Source organism: Loxodonta africana, chromosome 6 (assembly GCF_030014295.1).
Source record: "Loxodonta africana isolate mLoxAfr1 chromosome 6, mLoxAfr1.hap2, whole genome shotgun sequence".
Taxonomy (NCBI): domain Eukaryota; kingdom Metazoa; phylum Chordata; class Mammalia; order Proboscidea; family Elephantidae; genus Loxodonta; species Loxodonta africana.
In genome coordinates, this window is record NC_087347.1 from 15,183,559 (window position 1) to 15,205,455 (window position 21,897).

General features: G+C 39.1%; 1 protein-coding gene across 1 annotated transcript in view; it reads left to right on the forward strand.

The window, feature by feature from the left end:
• COL4A4 (collagen type IV alpha 4 chain) overlaps positions 1–21,897 on the forward strand; it is a 121,635-nt gene that overhangs the window by 27,368 nt on the left and 72,370 nt on the right. Inside the window, exons 4-14 of the mRNA XM_010597675.3 lie at positions 4,090–4,224; positions 6,070–6,114; positions 6,756–6,872; positions 14,500–14,568; positions 16,236–16,271; positions 16,761–16,823; positions 17,171–17,206; positions 17,660–17,701; positions 19,368–19,448; positions 20,948–21,001; positions 21,258–21,317. Of these exons, the coding sequence (XP_010595977.2) occupies positions 4,090–4,224; positions 6,070–6,114; positions 6,756–6,872; positions 14,500–14,568; positions 16,236–16,271; positions 16,761–16,823; positions 17,171–17,206; positions 17,660–17,701; positions 19,368–19,448; positions 20,948–21,001; positions 21,258–21,317 (738 nt within the window). The remainder of the gene's footprint in view (positions 1–4,089; positions 4,225–6,069; positions 6,115–6,755; positions 6,873–14,499; positions 14,569–16,235; positions 16,272–16,760; positions 16,824–17,170; positions 17,207–17,659; positions 17,702–19,367; positions 19,449–20,947; positions 21,002–21,257; positions 21,318–21,897) is intronic.

The window sequence follows — 21,897 nt, forward strand, 5'->3', positions numbered from 1 at the left end:
TGAGACCAGTGGAGTATCTTAGATGGCTGCTCACAAGCTTTTAAGACCCCAGATGCTACTCATCAAAGTAGAATGTAGAACGTATACCTTATAAACTATGTTATGCCAATTAAGCTAGATGTTCCCTGAGACCGTGGTCCCCATAGCCCCCAGCCCAGTAATTCTGTCCCTCAGGGCATTTGGATGTGTCTATGGACCTTCCATGACCTTGCCTTGTACAAGTTGTGCTGGCTTCCTCAGTTTTGTGGACTGTCTTACCCTTCACCAAAGTTCACACTTATCTATTGTCTATTTAGTGTTTTTCCATTCCCCCCCTCCCCAGCCCCGTAACCATGAAAGATTGTTTCTTTCTGTGTGTAAACCTTTTCATGAGTTTTTATAGTAGTGGTCTCATTTTGTGATTGTCTTATTTCACTCAGCATAATGCCTTCCAGATTCATCCATGTTGTGAGATGCCTCCTAAATTCACGGTTTTTCATTATCATTGTGAAGGTGGAGTGTTGTCATTCTTACCATTGTGTGAAATACTTCCACTCCTTTTTTTTCTTTAGCAAAGTTCCATTAGCTCACTGGATTCGGTATTGTGTGTCTAAAAGGAAACACATTAAAGAGATTGATAGCCAGATAATTAGCTGTCTCTTTCTCAGTTACCCTTTTATGTTTAAGCGAGCATTTTTTTGTTGTTATGTCTCTAAATAATACATTATTGTAAAATACAGCATTCACAAAAGGTACTTTGGGTAGTTTGTGTACAAATTGCATGCAAGTTGAAAAGATAATTCCCACACTTAATGAAAAAGCAGTTGCTCCCTGAACCTTATTTTTAGGAAAAATGGGAGCTTTTTACCTATGCTAATTAATGTTACTTATAAAGTGAAAAAAAAAATTTTTTTTTTTTATAAAGTGAGCTGAAGTCATTACTGAGTCTCGATTTTAGATTGTCGTTTAGGATTTGTGTAATATCTAGGTTAGTTGATACGCCCCCAAAATCCTCCCAGTCTGGGTTGTGCCCATATAATTATGTTTTATATTTTAATGTTACCTTTTTTTTTAATTAATAGTCTTTATTTTTAAGAGCATATTGAGGCTTACAGAAAATTTGCACAGAAAGTATAGAGAGTTTCCATATACTTTTCTCATTCTATGAAAAGTGTCTCCTGATCATGGAAGTAAAATAGGGACAATGCTAGGGGCCCAAGTACATGGCATAAATACAATACAAACCATAATGAGCAGTGCACAAACACCAGAGGATAAACTAGGTAACTGGGATCTCCTAAAAATTAAACATGCTCATTAAAACCCAAAACCAAACCCGTTGCTGTTGAGTAAATTCCTACTCATAGTGACTCTATAAGACAGAGTAGAACTGCCCCCATAGGGTTCAAAGGAGCGGCTGGTGGATTCAAACTGCCAACCTTTTGGTTAGCAGCTGAGCTCTTAACCACTGCACCACCAGACCTCCATGTGCATCGAAAGACTTCACTAAAAGTAAGAGGAGAACCTACAGACTGAGAAAAAAGTTTTTGGCTATGACATGTCTGACAAGGGTCTGATCTCTAGAATCTATAGCATACTTCAACATGTCAGCAACAAAAAGACAATCCAATTTAAAAATGGTCAAAGGATATGAACAGACACTTTACCAAAGAAAACGTTCAGGTGGCTAACAGACACACGAGGAGAATGCTCACTTTCATTAGCCACTAGAGAAATGCAAACCAAACCTACAAGGAGATACCATCTCACCCCAACATTACTGGCATGAGTCAAAAAAAACCCCAAAAAACAGAAAACAAACATTGGAGAGGCTTCTGGGAGATTGGAACCTCTTATGCATGGGTTGTTTATCCATTCACCTAAATGTTGTCTTTTTTAGTAACACATTTTTATGCATTCATGTTTCCTTTAAAATTCTGTTTCTAGGACTTTTATGGATAATCAATAGTAGCTATGATGAAAAAGCATGAAGAAAAGGGAAAATGCATGTAAAGTACAGTTTTGATTTGTGAACTTTAAGCAGGTATTAAAGGTTGCTGATAATATTTTTGGAGTTACTGAATTAATGATGAAAGAAAAAAGGTAATTAATTTTAAAAAAATTGTGATATATATGTGTATATATATGTATATACATACATATATGTATGTATACATACATGTACATACATATATACATAGATATACCACAATTTAAAAATGTATATATAACAAAACAAAATATGTAAATATATATATATACATATAACAAAAATGTATATATAACAAAACATTTTCCATTTTGCCCTTTTTTAGGTGTACATTTTAGTGACCTTAATTACTTTCACCATGTTGTAAAACCATCATGACTGGCTGTTTCTGAATTTTTTCATCACCCTTAACAGAGACTCGGTGCCCCCTAAGCAGTCATTCCCCTGTCCCCTTCCCCACCCACCCCTGGTAACCGCTGATAAACTTTGGTCTCTATGCATTTGCCTATTCTACATATTTCAGATAAGCGGGATCATATATTATTTGTCCTTTTGTGCCTAATTTATCTCACTCAGCATAATGTTTTCAAGGTTCATCCATGTCCTAACATGTATCAGAACTCATTTCTCTTTAAGGCTGAATTATATTCCATTGTATGTATGTACCACATTTTGTTTACCCATTCGTTGTTGATGGACAGTTTGGTTGTTTCCACTCTTTGGTTTGTTGTAAATAGTGCTGCAGTGTACATTGGTGTACAAGTACATCTTTGCTACTCTTGGGCGTATACCTACGGGTGGGATTGCTGGGTCATATGGTAATTGTATGTTTAACTTTTTGAGGAACTGTCAAATTGTTTTCCACAGCAGGCTGTACCATTTTACAATCTCACCAACAATGGATAAGGGTTCCAATTTTTCCACATCCTTTACAACATTTGTTGTTTTCCGTTTTTCTGATAATACCCATCCTAGTGGGTGTGAAGTGGTATCTTATTGTGGTTTTGGTGTGCATTTCCCTAATGACCAGTGATGCTGAGCATCTTTTCATGTGCTTGTTCGCCATTTGTATATCTTCTTTGGTGAAATGTCCATTCAAGTCCTTTGCCCATTTTTCAGTTGGGTTGGTTGTCCTTTTGTTGTTGAGTTGTGGGAGTTCTTTATATATCCTGGGATAGTAAACCCTTATCAGATACATAGTTCCCAAATATTTTCTCCCATTCTGTAAGTTGTCTCTTCATTTTCTTGATAAAGTCTTCTGATGCACAAAACTTTTAATTTTGATCAAGTTCAATTTATCTATTCTGCCTTTTGTTGCTCATCCTTTTTGTGTCGTATTTAAGACTCCATTGTTGAAAACGAGGACCTGAAGCTTTACACCTATATTTTTTTCTAAGAGTTTTATAGTTTTAGTTCTTATATTTAGGCCCTTGATCCATTTTGAGTTAATTTTAGTAAATGGTGTGAGGTATGGGGTCCTGCTTCATTCTTTTGCATCTGGAGATCCGGTTATCCTAGCACCATTTACTGAAGAGACTATTGTTTCCCCATTGAATGGACTTAGCCCTCTTGTCAAAAACCGATTGACCTTAAATGTATTAAAAAAAAAAAAAAAACCACTGCCGTCGAGTCGATTCCGACTCATTGCGACCTTATAGGACAGAGTAGAACTGCCCCATAGAGTTTCCAAGGAGCACCTGGCGGATTTGAACTGCCGACCTCTTGGTTAGCAGCCATAGCACTTAACTACTATGCTACCAGGATTTCCTGTGCAAAATGTAGTTGATTTTTATTATAAAAGTTACATTTGCTTAAGGTAAGATACACACAAAATAGAATGTAAAATTGCCCTGGCTTGTCTTTCTACATCTGAGGGATACCATTTCTTGTATATCTTTCTAGAAATGTTCATTTCTAAGCTTGAATTTAAAGAAAATGTCTTTTTTTTTTTCTCTACAGGTTGAGCTTATATTATTTTGTGGTTTGCTTTGTTTTCCCATTTAATAACTAGCCATTTGTAATAATAATATAAAAATAGCTAACATTTAATGTGCCAGTAATGTCAAAGGACACTACTCCTGAATCAGCACCCTTCCCTTCTTTTTAACCTTTCTTCTTAGGGTCAGCCAGGATTACTGGGGCCACAGGGTCCAATTGGTTACCTGGGACCTCCAGGACCCATTGGGATTCCCGGAGAGAAAGGGCTGAGAGGTGACAATGGCCTTCCTGGAGCAGCAGGGGAGAAGGGGGAGAAGGTAAGCCTCTTCTTAAGAGAAAGATTCATGATAACCACTCACCAGCACCATTATGCCAGCTTTTTTCTTTATAATCAGAAGTAGTGCATACTTGTACTTTCTATACAGTAAAGTCTAAACTTCTCTTTGACAATCAACCCTGATTCCCTTTACAGAGGAGTGTGCTCTTCCAGACCTTTCCTATGCACTTAAATAAATAAGAAGGTACCCAATGAGTGGTCATAGTACACCTATTCCCCGTTTATTGACTATCTCACTTTCCAACATTTCGCATTTACAAGAGTGAAAAATCTACTATCTGACTAATTTGCACATTAACGAGGCAGCAGGTATGGTGGCAACGTCTGCGGAGCGTTCCTTCCCTCAGGGAGGGTCTTGGGCAGTCCCTGGAAAGCTGGGCCAAGCAAACTACGCCCTCTGCCCCCTCCTGCAGTAGGGGACACCACATCCAGCTGCCACTAGGGCTGGCCTCCTCCATGGCCATGGCCTCTAGGATCCTGAATGCAGGGCTTGCAGGGGTGGGACTGGGGCCTTGGAGATGGGTTCCTGAGGGAAGCTCTGACCCAGCTCCGGAGGAAGGTGAGGTGGTCATGCCGTGGGCGCTCCCAGTCACACAGCCCGACTTTATCCAGCTTTGTCTCCTCCAAGCTTCCTTCTCCGAAGAGGAATAATCCAGTAAATCTTAGCTGTTATTATTTCTGTGATCTTATTTTTGAAATAAAAATAATTGTACAAATGTATGGTCTGAAAACAGAAAAAAAAAAAAAAAAACTCCCATTTTCACATAATGCCAACTTTCGTGTAATGACCTGATCTTTGGAACCTACCCATGTAAAGTAGTGAGGGTATATTGGTGTGTGGCTTTTTAAAAAAGCATAAATGATATGTATCATTCTGAACTTTTCTTTTTCCACTCAACAGTAGGTCTTAAAGATCATTCCATTTTTTATATCAATTTATAAAGATTGAGCATATTCTTTTAAAAATACTACATCATCTGCCGTTGTTGTTGTTGTTAGGTGCCGTTGAGTCAGTTCCGATTCATAGCGACCCTATGCACAACAGAACGAAACACTGCCCGGTCCTGAGCCATCCTTACAATCGTTGTTATGCTTGAGCCCATTGTTGCAGCCACTGTGTCAATCCACCTCATTGACGGTCTTCCTCTTTTCCACTGACCCTGTACTCTGTCAAGCATGATGTCCTTCTCCAGGGACTGATCCCTCCTGACAACATGTCCAAAGTATGTAAGACACAGTCTCGCCATCCTTGCTTCTAAGGAGCGTTCTGGTTGTACTTCTTCTAAGACAGATTTGTTCGTTCTTTTGGCAGTCCATGGTATATTCAATATTCTTCACCAACACCACAACTCAAAGGCGTCAATTCTTCTTCGGTCTTCCTTATTCATTGTCCAGCTTTCACATGCATATGATTTGCCGTAGTGTGAATGAAATACAGTTTATTCCCTGAGTGATGAGAATTTGAGATTCTACCTCAATTTTGTGCAGTGCAATTGTGCAAGAACAATCTTGTACAAGACAGTGCTCACATTTCTGAGTGTTTGTCTCTGAAGATAAATTCTGAGAAGTTGGATTTCTGGCTCACAAGGTTTTGAAAGTTTTATTTTAGTTGATTCTGCCAAGTTGCTTTCCTAAATAGAGATACCAAAAGATGACTTCTTATATGTTGGCATTTCAGTTCATCAAGATAAAAACAGGTGAAAATGACTGCTAAGTGTTTTTAACTATGAGTCATCTTTTCTTAGCGTTTTCAAGTAAATCTACTTGCTAATCTAATAATGTAGTAATTTGTTTATTTATTTATTTATTTTTCCTGGGATTTAAGGGCCCAACTGGTGTTCCTGGATTTCCAGGTTTGGATGGTATACCTGTAAGTATCCCTAAATGTTTTTCTTTTTTTAAAAAAGAATGAAGAAACATTTATCAATACCCATAAGACCCCATGGTCTTATAATATATGGCAATCTCTTAATTTTCTCACCTTAGTGGAGGGGTACATGTATTCTAATTTTGTGTAATAACTTTGAGAGCCAGAACACTTTAGCTTGAAGAGCAAGATTTTCAAAACAGTTTATATAAAAACATTCCAGAATCTGAGCTTGATGTACTTGTCATGTCAAATACAGTGTTCTGGAAATAGCTCTATAGTTATAATGAAAGTTTTTATTTTTCGGTGAGTCCTAAAATTGGAAGTAGATTTAAGATTCTCATTTCTAATATGAAAATTAAATGAAAGAAAAAAGAGTTACTTTGGGAGAGTTACAGTTGAGTCTTTATAAGGATTTCAAGAAAAATTTCCTCCCAAACCTTTCACTGAATTAACTAAAATTGGGTATATTAATTTTTTTAAACTATGCTGTGTAGTACTTGTGGGTGAGGAAGGAAATTTCACAGAAGTAAACAAGTGAACATATGAGCCATCGTTACCATAATTTGGGTGCCCATATTGCATAATATATATGTCATAATATTCTTGCAAAAATGCTTCATTTGTAATTTTGTTTTCTGTAGGGACACCCAGGTCCTCCTGGATCCAGAGGCAAACCTGGCCTGAATGGCTACAATGGCTCAAGAGGTGATCCAGGGCTTCCAGGAGAAAGAGGAGCTCCTGGCCCAGGAGGACCCCCAGTAAGACATTCATAGTTCATCCTAATAAAAATCTTAAGTGCGAAAGCCCTGAAGCAGAAAAAGGCTTGGTGTGTTCCAGAAAAAGAGTTAATACAAGTGTCCCTGGAGCATGGTGAAAAAATAGGGGTGGCCAGGAGATGAAGACAAAGAGGTGGTCAGGACCTAGGTCACATGGGGCCTTGTAGACTGTGAATGGAGACTGGATTTTCCATGCTATGCTAAATAATTTTAAGGAAGGATGCAACATGATCTGACTGACGTTTCAATAAGCTGGCCCTGGCTTCTGGGCAGACAATGGATGGTCAGGGAAAGGGAGCAGGGAGGACAGTTAGCAAAACTTATGTTGTTTATCTGTCAGGGTTCAAAGCAGAAGTGTGAACCCTTCTAGGCATTTCAAACAGAAAGGAATTTAATACAGGGAATTTGATACTCAGTGGAATGGCTAGAGGAGTAGAACTCAAAGGCTACCACTGAACTACTGATTTCCAGGTCTCACACTTAGCAGAGATCCAGAAGTCAGGAAGTAGTGCTTGCAGTATAACTTATACTGCCTCTCACCCTGCGTGTAGACACTAGTAAGCAAACACTTGTGTTTCTACCTTCCTGCTTGGCAGCAACAACAGTGCTGGGAAAAGGACGTCTTCCTCATTTCACCCTTCCACATCTCATCAAGTACCACAGCTAGGCTCAACTAATTCATGCCCGGGTGCAAAAGAACCTGAGAAGTGTCATTTTTAGCTTTCTGTCCCCCAGTTGTAAGAGGATAAATAGGAGTTTAGAATGGATATCCAAGAACAGTTGATGATATATAGCACTTGAGGAAAACTTTACTGCTCTTGGGTTGCTGTAGTTCTTTCTTTTCAAAAATTTGGACTTTTATTTAAGCATAATTTTAGCAGGAACCACCCTTTCCTCTCCCCCTTAGATTTTCTCTCTCTCTATCTCTTTCTTTTTTCACTTAAATCAAGATTGGAAGAGATTTGGCCCTTCAAATTTAATTTTATGTGTTTTTTTTTTTCAGGCTTTCCCCTCCCTAATTAAATATCATTTCCCAAGATTCTGTCTAAAAAGTTTCTGATCACGACCGTAGGCATCTTGCTTTTTGCTCCAGATCCTAGTGGGTCTGACCTGAACACAGAACTCAAAAAGGACTTCCATACTTGCATCCTTCTTGCGGTACTAAGTAAGAAGAACAACTCTCCTTCAAGCTTCTCAACCACTCTTTGCTTTCAAACTCAGCAATTTGAAGACTCAAGTGCAGTCAAGTAAATATATGTTTTTTTCTTAAAATAGGACCAAACTTCATAAGTGCCCATGGAACATTCAAGAGAGGAGGAATTCCCAATTTTAGGTTTAACACAGCATGTAATGCTGACCACCAATACTGAAGTTTGCCATCATGGTCTCTTAGCAAAGCAACTTCCTTCCCCTTGACACATTTCATATAAAGGCGATCCTCACTTTGCATGGTAATGTGGATGGTAAGAATGACTGTGCAAGCTGAAACCACATAAAATCATCTTAATAATCAATGAGAAAAATAATAATTTTTCTGTGTCCTTTAAAATTTTTTGTTAAAACATTAAAAACTCTTACTGTCAGTTATAAATATATAGGGATTTTTTTAAAAAAAATCCTAATATTGAATGGTTAAATAAATTGTGGTATATTCATACAATGGAATACTATGCATCGATAAAGAACAGTGACGAATCTGTGAAACATTTCATAACATGGAGGAACCTGGAAGGCATTATGCTGAGCGAAATCAGTCAGAGGCAAAAGGACAAATATTGTATAAGACCACTATTGTAAGATCTTGAGAAATAGTATAAACTGAGAAGAACACATACTTTTGTGGTTACAAGGCGGGGAGGGAGGGAGAGTGGGAGAGGGTTTTTTACTGATTAATTAGTAGCTAAGAACTGCTTTAGGTGAAGGGAAGGACAATACTCAATACATGGAAGGTCAGCTCAACTGGACTGGACCAAAAGCAAAGAAGTTTCTGGGATAAACTGAATGCTTCAAAGGTCAGCGGAGCAATGGCGGGGGGTTTGGGGACCATGGTTTAAGGGGACTTCTAAGTCAATTGGCAAAATAATTCTATTATGAAAACATTCTGCATCCCACTTTGAAATGTGGCATCTGAGGTCTTAAATGGTAACAAGCGGCCAACTAAGATGCATCAATTGGTCTCAACCCACCTGGAGCAAAGGAGAATGAAGAACACCAAGGTCACACGAAAACTAAGAACCCAAGAGACAGAAAGGGCCACATGAACCAGAGAGCTACATCATCCTGAGACCAGAAGAACTATTTGGTGCCCGGCCACAATCGATGACTGCCCTGACAGGGAGCACAACAGAGAACTCCTGAGGGAGCAGGAGATCAGTGGGATGCAGACCCCAAATTCTCATAAAAAGACCATACTTAATGTTCTGACTGAGACTAGAGGAATCCGGGCGGTCATGGTCCCCAAACCTTCTGTTGGCACAGGATAGGAACCATTCCTGAAGACAACTCATCAGACATGAAAGGGACTGGACAGTGGGCAGGAGAGAGATGCTGATGAAGAGTGAGCTAATTATATCAGGTGGACACTTGAGACTGTGTTGGCATCTCCTGTCTGGAGGGGGGATGGGAGGATAGAGAGAGTTGGAAGTTGGCAAAATTGTCACGAAAGGAGAGACTGGAAGGGCTGACTCATTAGGGGGAGAGCAAGCGGGAGTACGGAGTAAGGTGTATATAAACTTATATGTGACAGTCTGACTTGATTTGTAAACGTTCACTTGAAGCTCAATAAAAGTTAATAAAAAAAAAAGAACAAGTAAACTGAAAACTCAGCTTGACAATTAAAAAAAAATCCTAATATTTATTTAGTATGACTTAAAATGCTAGAAACATTGAGAATTCAAAGTGTTTTACTTCATCATAAAAAATTTATCAAGAGTAGTTTAAATAGTGCTTGCCTTCTTATCCTTGTACAACTTCTCCTCACTTATCAACTCCTTGTTATCTGACATTTCTCATTTACAATAGTAGAAATTCTAATATCCGACTATTCTGTGCATTGAGAATGTACATCTAGCAGCTACAAATGCTGAGGTGGGAAGCGAGAGTAATGTTGGCTGTGATGGTTAAGGTTATGTGTCAGTGTCTTAGTCATCTAGTGCTGGTATAACAGAAATACTAAAAGTGGATGGATTTAAAAAAGAGATGTTTATTTTTCTCACAGTAAAGCAGGCTAAAAGTCCAAATTCAGGGTATCAGCTCCAGGTGAGGGCTTTCTCTTTCTGTTGGCCTTCTTATCAATCTTCCCCTAGACTAGGAGCTTCTCTGTGCAGGGACCCTGGGTTCAAAGGATGTGCTCTGCTCCCAGCACTGCTTTCTTGGTTGTATGTGGTCCCCTTGTCTTTCTGCTCCCGTCTTTCTTTTATATCTCAAGAGATTGCCTCAAGACACAATCCAATTTTGTAGATTGAGTCTTGCCTCACTAACACAAAGCTGCCCATCTTCCCTCATTAACATCATAGAGATGGGATTTAAAACATATAAGAAAATCACACAATACCAGGAATCATGGCCTAGCCAAACTGATACACACATTTTTGGGGGGACATAATTCAATCCATGACATTCTACCCTTTGGCCCCCCCAAAATCACATCCTTGGAACATGCAAAGCATATTCACCCCATCATATCATAGCAAAAGTCTTAACTCCAAGTCCAAAATTCAAAAATTCCTCTTCATCTGTGAAATCTAGAATACAAGTTATTTCCTTCCAAAGGTACAGTAGCAGAACAGGCACAAGCTAGACATTTCCATTACAAATGGGAGAAACTGGAGGAAAAGAAAGGATAACAGGCACCAAGCAAGTCAGCAGAACACAATACATTTGCCCTCAAAACTTTTAAAATAATCTTCTGTTCTCTGAGACAATTTACACAATGGCCCTGCCCTCCAGACTCTAGCTATTGGCCATACTCTCTGGATTCTGAATGGAGGCTATTTGGCCATGGGCTTCAGCTCTGCCTTCCAGGCCCACTGGGACAGCAACTCTGCTCCCTCGGCTTTAGGTGCAACATTCTCCTAGTCCATCTGAGTGATGACTCCACCCTTAGAAACACCAGAGGCTGTGGCTCCACCCTTTGAAACCCCCGAGGTCATGGCCATGCATTTTGAGACTGAGGCAGCTTGGCTTCTTGTGTTCCTTGTCTCTTCAGCTTCTGTTTCCTGATTTCTTGGCCTCTCGTTCTCAGGCCTCACACCTGCATCTGCCCTCCTGGGGCAAGCGTTCCAAAGCTGTGTAGCTCCACTATGGGTCGGCTAGCCTAGCTCCTCTGATAAATGCCCAGTGGCACCCCACTCCGCCAGGAAGCCTCCTGTGCACAGACACTCAGCTCTCTTGCTCCGTGGGTTGGCTCCAGCACTATGTTGTGCTGGTCTCATGGTTTTGTACCTGCAGGTTCTCTGCTGCTGCTTGTCCTCTGCTGCTGCCACAACTCTATCCATTCACAGTTACAAAACGGCTTCCACATTTTAGGTATCTGTTAGAGCAGCACCCCACTCTCTTGGTACCAAATTCTGTCTTAGTTATCTAGTATGCTATAACAGGAATACCACAAATGGTTGGCTTTAACAAAGAGAAGTTTATTTTCTCACAATAAAGTAGGCTAAAAGTCCAAACTCAGGGTGTCAGCTCCAGGGGAAGGCTTTCTCTCTCTGTTGGCCTTCTCATCGATCTTTCCCCAGACTAGGAGCTTCTCCGTTCAGGAATCCCAGGTCCAAAGGGCGCACCATGGTCCTAGCACTGCATTCTTGGAGGTATGAGGTCCGCCTGTCTCTCTGCTCGCTTCTTTCTTTTATATCTCAAGAGATTACCTCAAGGCACAGTCCAATCTTATAGATTGAGTTCTGCATCACTAACATAGCCACCACCCATCTTCCCTCATTAACATTATAGAGGCAGAATTTATAATGTATAAGAAAATCACACAATACCAGGAATCATGGCCCAGCCAAATTGATACACACATTTTTAGGGGGACATAATTCAATCCAGGACAGTCAGTTGGGCTAGTCCATGATTCTCAGCAGTTTGGCAGTTATGTAATGCTATAATTTGGCAGTTATGTAATGATGTGATTTGGCAGTTTTGTAATGTTGTAGTCATCCTCCATTTTGTCATCTGTTATGGCCATGCTCCATTTTTACTTAATGCCGATTTCACATAAGAACCTGGTCTCTGGAACCTAACCATGTTGATAAGTGAGGAAAGGGTGTATAACTTACAGTATGGCGTAAGCATCTTTTCTATGCCTTGGCAAATTGTCATACTCTTTTCTAAGTTTGGATCAGCCTCCAATATTGTAAAATACCTCTAAGAGTTCCTTTAATGTCAAGTTTTTTTGTCTGTGTCACTTCCTCTTGGACATCTTCATCTTTTCATCACAACCACTTTCCTCTTTTAGGTTAATAAATCAGCCCCTTGAATGACAGAGTGTCAACATTCCCATGATCAGCTATTTCTTCTACAGCTCCATTTACATTCAATTCAAATTTGATATCCAGAATTATCATTTTTTTTCATTTCTTTGCTTCACTTTTTCTTGACCAATTCTCTCTTTCTGCTACCAATTTTTTGTAAAATAGCTTTTTGGTTTATCACTGGGAGTCAAGGAAACAAAACAACTACATGCTTTGCTGCCTGTATGTGACCTGAGTAACAATGTGCAGTGACCAATCACCAAGAGACTTTGAAAGAAATGATGTGATTGGTTGCTGATCACGATTTGTATCTGTTATTTATGTAGTCATTTGTGGACTGAAGACCTAGCAGTGAATTACTCAGCTACAGCCTATTCTCATTATTTGTGGTGGTTATAGTCTATAAATTTCCTGTGAACACCAAATTAGCAAATACTGAACCATTGCTCACAGAAGAAACAGAGGATTATGTTCCTATGAACCACCGGTCTAAACATTTTCATCGACCCATCAGTACATAACCTGGCTTCATGTATATTTCTGTTAAAGATACTTTATTTAATAGATACTGTTGATTCATTGGAAACCCTGGTGGTGTAGTGGTTAAGTGCTATGGCTGCTAATCAAAAGGTCAGCAGTTCGAATTCACTAGGCACTCCTTGGAAACTCCTTGGGGGCAGTTCTACTCTGTCCCGTAGGGTCACTATGATTCGGAATCGACTCGACAGCAATGGGTTTGATTAATTAACATTGAACTCACAGCGAACAGCACTATAACTCATGCTTGTATAGAGCTTGTGTAACATACGTACATTCTCCATAAGGCACATCCCAGCCTTCTTGGGCTTAGGAACACTTGATAGCACTTCAGCACTATACTTAGGAGCCATTTTAAACAGCCATATCACCAACAAAAAGCACAATTGTGAAAGACATGACACTAAGTAGACCACAAAAAGGACAATTGTTTACAGCATGAGCCCCCAAACAACAAGGCAGAGTGTCGCTTGTTTGAGCTCAGCTGGGAACATGCGTGCTGTCCACTCAAATTTTTCACCACTGAGCAGATGTCTTCAAAAGACTGTGAAAGCTCTGTGAGAATTGATTTGGGGATTGCAAATAAATTTTAGCGAACAGGCAGATTCTCAAATATGTAATTCAGGAATGATAAGGATCGATGGTAAAATACTGTGGTAACTGAAATTTGGATCATGTTGTTGGAGGCTGGTGCTATTTAACTTAACTCTGGAAATTCATGTATATCAGAACTGTGCCAAACAAGGACCACCTGTGTAGACAAATCTGTTTTCTCAAGTAATCTGTTGGTGTAATTTATCATGAAACTGTTAAGTATCTCCTATTTGAAGCCAAAGATAGGCCCTCTTCTAAAAGGGATTATCTTTGAATTCTATATGTCCTTCTTAGGAACTTGATATATGAAGATGATAGAATATTATGTGGTAGCCAAATTAAGAACAATATTAAGATATAAGTATTGGGGAAAAAAAATACATTGAGGTATTTCATTAACTTTTTGAAAATACCCTAAGCAAGTAGCTGCTATATACCAAAACTTCCAAAAGGAACATGCTATTTTTTCAAAAGTAATTCTTACAAAGGATACATAGGGTCCATTTTGAACACAAATACTGAAATGAATGAATTCAGTACTTTTTTTTTTACTATTTAAAAAAAAAAGGGATGTAAATTATTAACTGACAATTGCAAAATTGGTTATTTGTAAGAATAATGTATGTATTATATTGTGAGCAAAAATGCAATTCTCCTGGTAAATAATTATTAAATAACTATAATTATTAGTAGATACCCTGTCTTAAAGAATTATTAAAGAATACCCTGTCTTAGATTATTCTTTAATAGATCTTAACTGAATATCGGATGGGGCAGTTCTACTCTGTCCTATAAGGTCGCTATGAGTCGGAATCGACTTGATGGCAGTGGGTGGGTATATATATATATCGGAGCCTTAGGATGATAATAATAAAGGGAACAGAGAAATCTCCACGAACAAAATATAACTATCATGGTAATTTTATTGATGAGGAGCATTTCCTATAGAAAAAAAAAATGGAGATAGCAATGTGCTTTTTCCTCTTAAATGAATATTTTGTTTTCAGGGTCTTCCTGGAGAAAATGGAGAAAAAGGAAATTCAGTATTCGTTTTAGGTGGCATTAAAGGTATTCAGGTAAGCATTCGGATCATGACGTGCTTTTTAAAAATTATTTCCACATAGGTAAACCCATGCAGGAAGCATGGGGATAGGAGTTTCCTTTGAGATCTCTGAGCACACTGGTTTTTGTCGTTACACTGACTCATGGAAGAGGCACCATGCTTCCTGTAGGAAGGCACTGGCTTTAGTTGCTCCGGCTGTAAAATTCCAGTACTACCCAACTCTTCCTGCAGAGATGCAGGGGGGACATTTATTTCAGGGTTTCTGCATCTCAGCACTATAGACATTTTGGGCTAGTTAATTCTTTGATGTGGGGGCTGTCCTGTGCGTTATAGGATATTGAGCAATATCTCTGGGCTCTACCCACTAGATGCCAGTAGAACCTCCCCAACTGTGACAAACAAAAATGTCTACAGATGTTTCCAAATGTCCCCTGGGAGTCAAAATGACACCCAGTTGAGAACCACTGAATCATTTTGTGGCTAAAATATTGTGCTATTAATACTTGAGCCATCCAGTATAATGAAAGTCACCATTATTGAACTTGAAAATTATGGAAACCTTTATAACACTGTCGTTCATAAACTAAACACTTTTGTGTTTTAGTAGGGTCTAACAGAAACTGCTTTTATCTGATTGCTACAGAGTATTCTTCCTTAAGAGAAATGACCACGTCTTGAAAATGTACTGTGTATCTGTCCTTTTGATTCATCATTTCTACTGATCTTCTGCTTATTCCTGGCTTCTCATACTATAGAGATGAGATGGTGTCTGAAGACTTCAATTCTGAATGTTTGTGTATCATTCCCTGCTTAAAAAAAAAAAAACACAAAAGTGTTTATAAAGGACAGTGGTATAAAGGTTTCCATAATTTTCAGGCTCAATATCAGTGTCTTTTATTATACTGGCTGGCAAGTATTAATATTACAATATATTAACTACAAATATTTCAGTGGAGAATTCCTCATCTAATCAAAGTGGTTGGCAGATCAATAACTTTTGAGAAACAATGCTCTTCAGTGCCTGTATTCAAGAGAACGTACACTCTGATTCTTTAAAGTAGGTTGAGCCTCATGGCAGAATCACAAGGAATTTCCGTGCCAATTCTCTTTACATCTCCTGTGTTGTTATGTGCCATCGAGTTGATTCTGATTCAAAGCCACCCTATAGGACAGAGTAGAACTGCCCTGTAGGGTTCCCAAGGAGTGGCTGGTGGATTTGAACTGCCGAGCTTTTGGTCAGCAGCCCAGCTCTTAACCATTGTGCCACCAGGGCTTCTACGTCTACTGTAAGGTGGTAAAAAGGGGCAGAGTGCCTGTAAAAGATGAGGTCTGAAAATTAGACCAAAAACAGTTAAAAGGTGAAGAAATGGGACCCTTGGACAGAACATTTAGGGCATTTCTAACTGGAAGATGAAATCTTACCTTGATTCCATGTTATCATAACCACAGCTCCCTTCCTCTGGTTTTGGCAGAACAGGAGTAGAATTCAGGGCATAAGAATGGAAAGAGTAAATCACTTCCAGAGAGCCCTACCACATACACTTCTCAACACTGAAACACTGAACAAACATCACCATTCGGGCAACCCAAATGACTCCTATGTGTATTCCTGTTTGTACATAATTTCCAGATTTGTAAAACTGCATTGATCTCATAAAGCAATGTGTGTTTTTATTATAGGGAAACAGAGGGGACCCAGGACCTCCCGGCTTCCCAGTAAGTCTCCTTAGCAGGTCACATAATTTTATTTGCTCCTCAGCCTAAGTTTTTTATCTCAGCAAGACCAGCTACCTAAGTTATGGGGTCCAGAGCAAAATGAACATGCAGGTCCCATGTTCAAAATTCATGAATTTCAAGATGGTGACTACAGAACATTAAATCAAGGATGGAACCCTTCCAAGCATGGTACTTTGTATGGCTGCACAGTCCTCATGCCCATGAAGCTGGCTCTGAATCATTTGGTTGTAGGTTTGAGTCCACCCAGAGGTACCTTAGAAAAAGGTCTGGCAATCTACTTCTGAAAAAATCAGCCAGTGAAAACCCTCTGGAGCACAATTCTATTGACACACATGGGGTCACCATGAATCAGAGTACACTTGATGGCTACTGGTTTTTTTCTTTCACCTGGGATGACATGAAGCTCTTGCTATGAAACACGACTATGATTTTTGGTATTACAAATGCACTGATTTTTCTTGTGTGTAGGGATCTAGGGGAGCGAGTGGACCCGCAGGCCCAGTGGGCTTCCCAGGAGAGCCGGGGTTAACAGTAAGTGCAGCAGTCCCTCCAGTACTCAGAGCTGATGCTTAAATAAGATAAAAAAGCAACATTGGAGTTTGGGGTTAGGCACAAGGGGGTTCTTTGAGAGATTACAACCTGATGAATCAGCACAAACCCACCACTTTTACTGGAAATCCAACTTAAAGCACAGGTTCCCTGGGGTCAGCCATCAGTGTCATCTTTGTAAAAAACACACAGCCCATCCGTGATAGAAAGTTCATTGTGCATGCTTTAAAATGAAGGGTTTCCCAAATAGGGACTTGGGGTAACCAGTGAAGAAACATTCTTATTTCTGTGACTGATCATTGATCTGTGTTTATTTGCCATTGATTTAGGGACCTCCTGGCCATCCTGGGAGTCCAGGTTTGAAGGTAAGCAGCCAAGAGTAAGACAACTAAATAGAGCCCAGCTACAGTGAAATAATGATCCCTGGTATTGTTAAGTTATATCTTTCCTCTTATTATTAGACTTTATAAAATATTTATTATTTTACGTATCTTCATCTGCCCTACCTTCAAGATTAAAATTGAAAACGATTTTGCTTCCCAATGATTAACCTGTAATTTCTCTTTGTAACTTCTGGCTATTGACAGAATTCCTTTCCCAGGCTGGTTTTCCTACTACTCCTGAAGCTCAAAAAATATCTTTCAGTTCTACATAATAAATGAGATATCTTGATATCACTGTTAGACTAAATGCTAATAAATAATTAGATAATCTTCAATAAATTGCTTAGCCAGAAGCCTTACTTGCTTTTAATTACTTTTTAAAAAATTAAAAGCAATTAGTTTTCTTTTTTTTCTTCTTCTTCTTTTCCTTTTCAGGGTAATCCTGGCGTGGGAGTTAAGGGGCAAAAGGGAGACCCGGTAGGTATCCACCTTTGCACAGAGAAGCAGATGTTGGAGTGTATACTACAGAAGTTGTTCCCATTCTTATTTAACGTGTGTTGATTCTCTAGTCACGGGCCGATTTTATGGCTGAATTCTTGGTTTTATTTATTTTTTTCATTTAAAAATGTTACTTGAAATATTATTCTGCTTCCCCAACTCCCATTTATCAAGAGCATTAATGGTTTGAACGACTAGGGGGAAAAAAAGCTGTAGCTAAAGTGATTTGTGATTATATATTTGAACATTTACTTTGCTCCACCCAACATAGGAAGCATGTCTACCAAAGCATTTTATTTATTTAATAAAATATTACTTAGAGGAACCAATAAACCAAACCCATTGCTGTCGAGTCAATTCTGACTCATAGCGACCCTATCTATAGTACGGGTAGAACTGCCCCATAGGATTGCCAGGGAGCGGCTGGTGGGTTAGAACTGCTGACCTTTTGGTTAGCAGCTGTGCTTTTAGCCACTGCGCAACCAGGGCTCCAAAGAACCAAATGCCCTGTGTGAGGATCGAACTCACGACCTTCAGATTATGAGACTGACATGCTACCTACTAGGCTAAAGAGACTCCTTAGAGGAATGTAGTATATAAATCCCATTTCACAGATAAGGAAAATGGCATTTAGAGGAGTTAAGGAAAATAGAGAGCAGAAGTGGATTGGAAGGAATTTGCCCAAAAGTAGCATAGTCAGTGAGGGCCTGGTTTATAAATGCTGGTGACCTGCTACAGGACCTGTTCTTAGCTATGAAGCTAGAGGGAGGATGATTCTAGTGTAGAATAATAATAATACTCAGAAAAGTACCAAATAATTTTCTCCTAATTAAGGGTGAGAATTTTTTTGTTGTACTGTGGCAAAATAAATTCAAAGAACATTGTCTTTTCCAAGAGAATAGACTCTGTGATGGTTTAAATAAAAGCTTTTGGCTAATTATTTCATACAATGAGTTTTAAAATATTACTGAAAAAATGATTTCTCTTTATACATCTAGCAATAAATTATAAATTACCTGAATCTAACCAGAGTGTGATGGTTTAATAACTGATAGTACATTCTTATCATAGATGATTGAATAGGCATTAAAAACAAGGTTTTTGAAGAGTTTTCAGTATAATAGGAAAATGCTCACCAAAGAGTGTTATGTTCTAAAAGGGGCATATAAAGTTATAAAAAATATAAATGATATAGTATATTTTAAATTACAAAATAGAGATTGTCTCTGGATGGTTAGGATTATGGATCACTTTAATTTCTAAAGTTTATTTTTAACAGTAAGTGTGAATTACATTTTTAATAAGAACAGTAAATATCATTTAAAATTATGTGATATATGTGGCATGATTTCCATTTTAAATCCATGATGCACAGGATTGTGAGCCCTGCACTGTAATATGAATGAAAGTCTTCTGTGTTTCAAAAGGTAACCCTGGTGGCAAGGTGGTTAAGTGCTATGGCTGCTAACCAAAAGGTCAGCAGTTCGAATCCGCCAGCGCTCCTTGGAAACTCTATGGGGCAGTTCTACTCTGTCCTATAGGGTCGCTGTGAGATGGAATCAACTCAACAGCAGTGAGTTTGGTTTTTTTTGGTGTTTCAAAACAAATTAATCTGAAGTTCCTATTATCTTAATTTTTTTTTAAGGGTGAGGTTGGCCAGCAAGGTTCTCCAGGACCAACTCTGTTGGTAGAGCCACCTGATTTCTGTCTCTATAAAGGAGAAAAGGTAATCCCCAAATCCATACTTTATCTGGCGTCTTAGTCATCTAGTGCTGCCGTAACAGAAATACCACAAGTGGGTGGCTTTAACAAAGAAAAATTTATTTCCTCGCAGTAAAGTAGGCTAAAAGTCCACATTTAGGGCGTCAGCTCCAGGGGAAGGTTTTCTGTCTCTGTTGGTTCTGGAGGAAGGGCCTTGTCCTCAATCTTCCCCTGGTCGAGGAGCTTCTCCGTGCAGGATGCGCTCTGCTCCTGGTGCTGCTTTCTTGGAGGTCTGAGATCCCCCTATCTCTCTGCTCACTTCTGTCTTTTATATATCAAAAGAGATTGCCTCAAGACACAGTCCAATCTTGTACATTGAGTACTGCCTCACTAACACAACTGCCGCCTATCCCCCCCTCATTAATATCATAGAGGCATATAGGAAAATACAACATATAGGGAAATCACATCAGATGACAAAATGGTGGACAGTCACATACAATACTGGGAATCATGGCCAAGCCAAATTGATAAACACATTTTTGGGGGGACATAATTCAATCCATGACACCTGGGTACAGTAGTGGCAGTGAACATTTTCTGAGCACATACTCTGTGCCAGCGAAGTGCTGAGCACCTTCCCTCCATCACCACATTAATCCTGCAAGAACCTGAATAGGTGGGTACTATTATTACCCCACTGTACAGTTTTTTTTTTTTTTTTTTTTTTGTACAGAGGAGGAAAATGAACCTTGAAAAGGTTAAAAGCATTCTCTAGCTTATGGAGCAGCTGGGTGGGAGATCCTAGCTGAGGATGTTAAATTGTGACATGTCCTCCAAGACATAAGGCCCCACTCATGTTGTCCTGGAAACCCTGGTGGTGGTGTGATTAAGAGCTATGGCTGCTAATCAAAAGGTTGGCAGTTTGAATTCACCAGGCGCTCCTTGGGGCAGTTCTACTCTGTCTATAGAGTCGCTAAGAGAATCGACTCGATGGCAACCCGTTTGGTTTTTTTGGTTCATGTTGTCTTTGATGTATGAGCTGAGAAGACTCAATTATACAAAGGTTTTTGCTAATTGGGATGGTGACAAATGCATAGAACTGAGTTGGTAAAAGACTCTTGGCAAATATTAATTCCTTTGTCAGCCTTCAGCACTGATGTTACTGACACCTCTAGGAGATCCTGTTTCTACTTTTTGGCTACTGGGTTAAATTTCTTTTTCTCAGAATGAGCCACTCTTCTCAACGGCTGCATTTTCAACTTGCACACACTGTCCTGGTTCCATGGTGGTCGCTTCCTGTGTCCCACAATGCCACACCCTTCACACAGAGAACTGGCCTGATAGTGTCAGGTTTATTAACACACTTGGGTTTCAACTGCTTATTAGTGACAGTTGAAGAGTAATCCCTTATTTTAAAAAAAAGTGAATAAAACAGGTTGTCAAAAGAAGAGATTTCTGAAAGAGATCAAATTTAGTATTCTAAATAAGAATAAACCAGATTGTCTTCATTGTGATCTTCAGGGTATAAAAGGGATGCCTGGAGTTATTGGGCCACCGGGACTTTCGGGACTCAAGGTACTTATTTAAGTACTCTCTCTCTCTGTCTCTTTTAAATTTTATGATGTGAAATCTTAATTTTTTTAAAATTGCATGCTTTTAAATGCTAATGTATATTACTAGATTTTTTTCACTATTTTATCATAATCCTGTCGGGTGTCTATTCCCAAGTAATTAAGTTTTCTTTAGCTGCTGAAAAGAATTTTTGTTTTTTCTTTGCATATTGTCGAAATGTATTTCCTTGAATGCTTCCAAACACTGTTATGTCTTAAAGGGAAAACCTGGCATTGGGGCAAAAGGAGAAAAAGGTATTGTTGGGTTCCCAGGACCTCGGGTAAGAATCATTCAGACCTCCATTAATGTCAGAGTTGGGAGACATTTCTTGTCCACATTTTTATAAGACTGGGTCAATATTTCTGTGTGCTCAAAAGTAAGAGATACCTCAAATAGGGACCATATATTTTGGATGAGAATTGTGTAATAGCTCAACTTCCCAAAGCATCCCTCCCACTGACACCATTAAATAAGTTGAGAAAGTAGAAGATGGAAGGGTTGTGGGAAGGTAAGGGAATTGTGACGTTTCCTGTCTGGCTCAGTGTCAGTGTGATAATAGCTTGAAATTATGCATTTCAGCCTATTTGATACAATAAGGTAATGATCTAGGGGCAGTAGCTAGAAAAAAAGCACAGCATCAGGCCCAAACATCTTCGCCCAGGTCACTAGTAGACATCGTCATTCATGAATCATCATGGAGGCCAGACCCCAGCAGACCTGGGCATTGAATTTACCTGGCTCTGGATTTAGCACCTAATGGAACAATAGGGGCTTCCATGGTAATATGTGAGGCTGATAATGCACAGAGCAGCATTTCATCTCCACACAAATTATATTGCAAGGATTTCAAAATTTTTTGG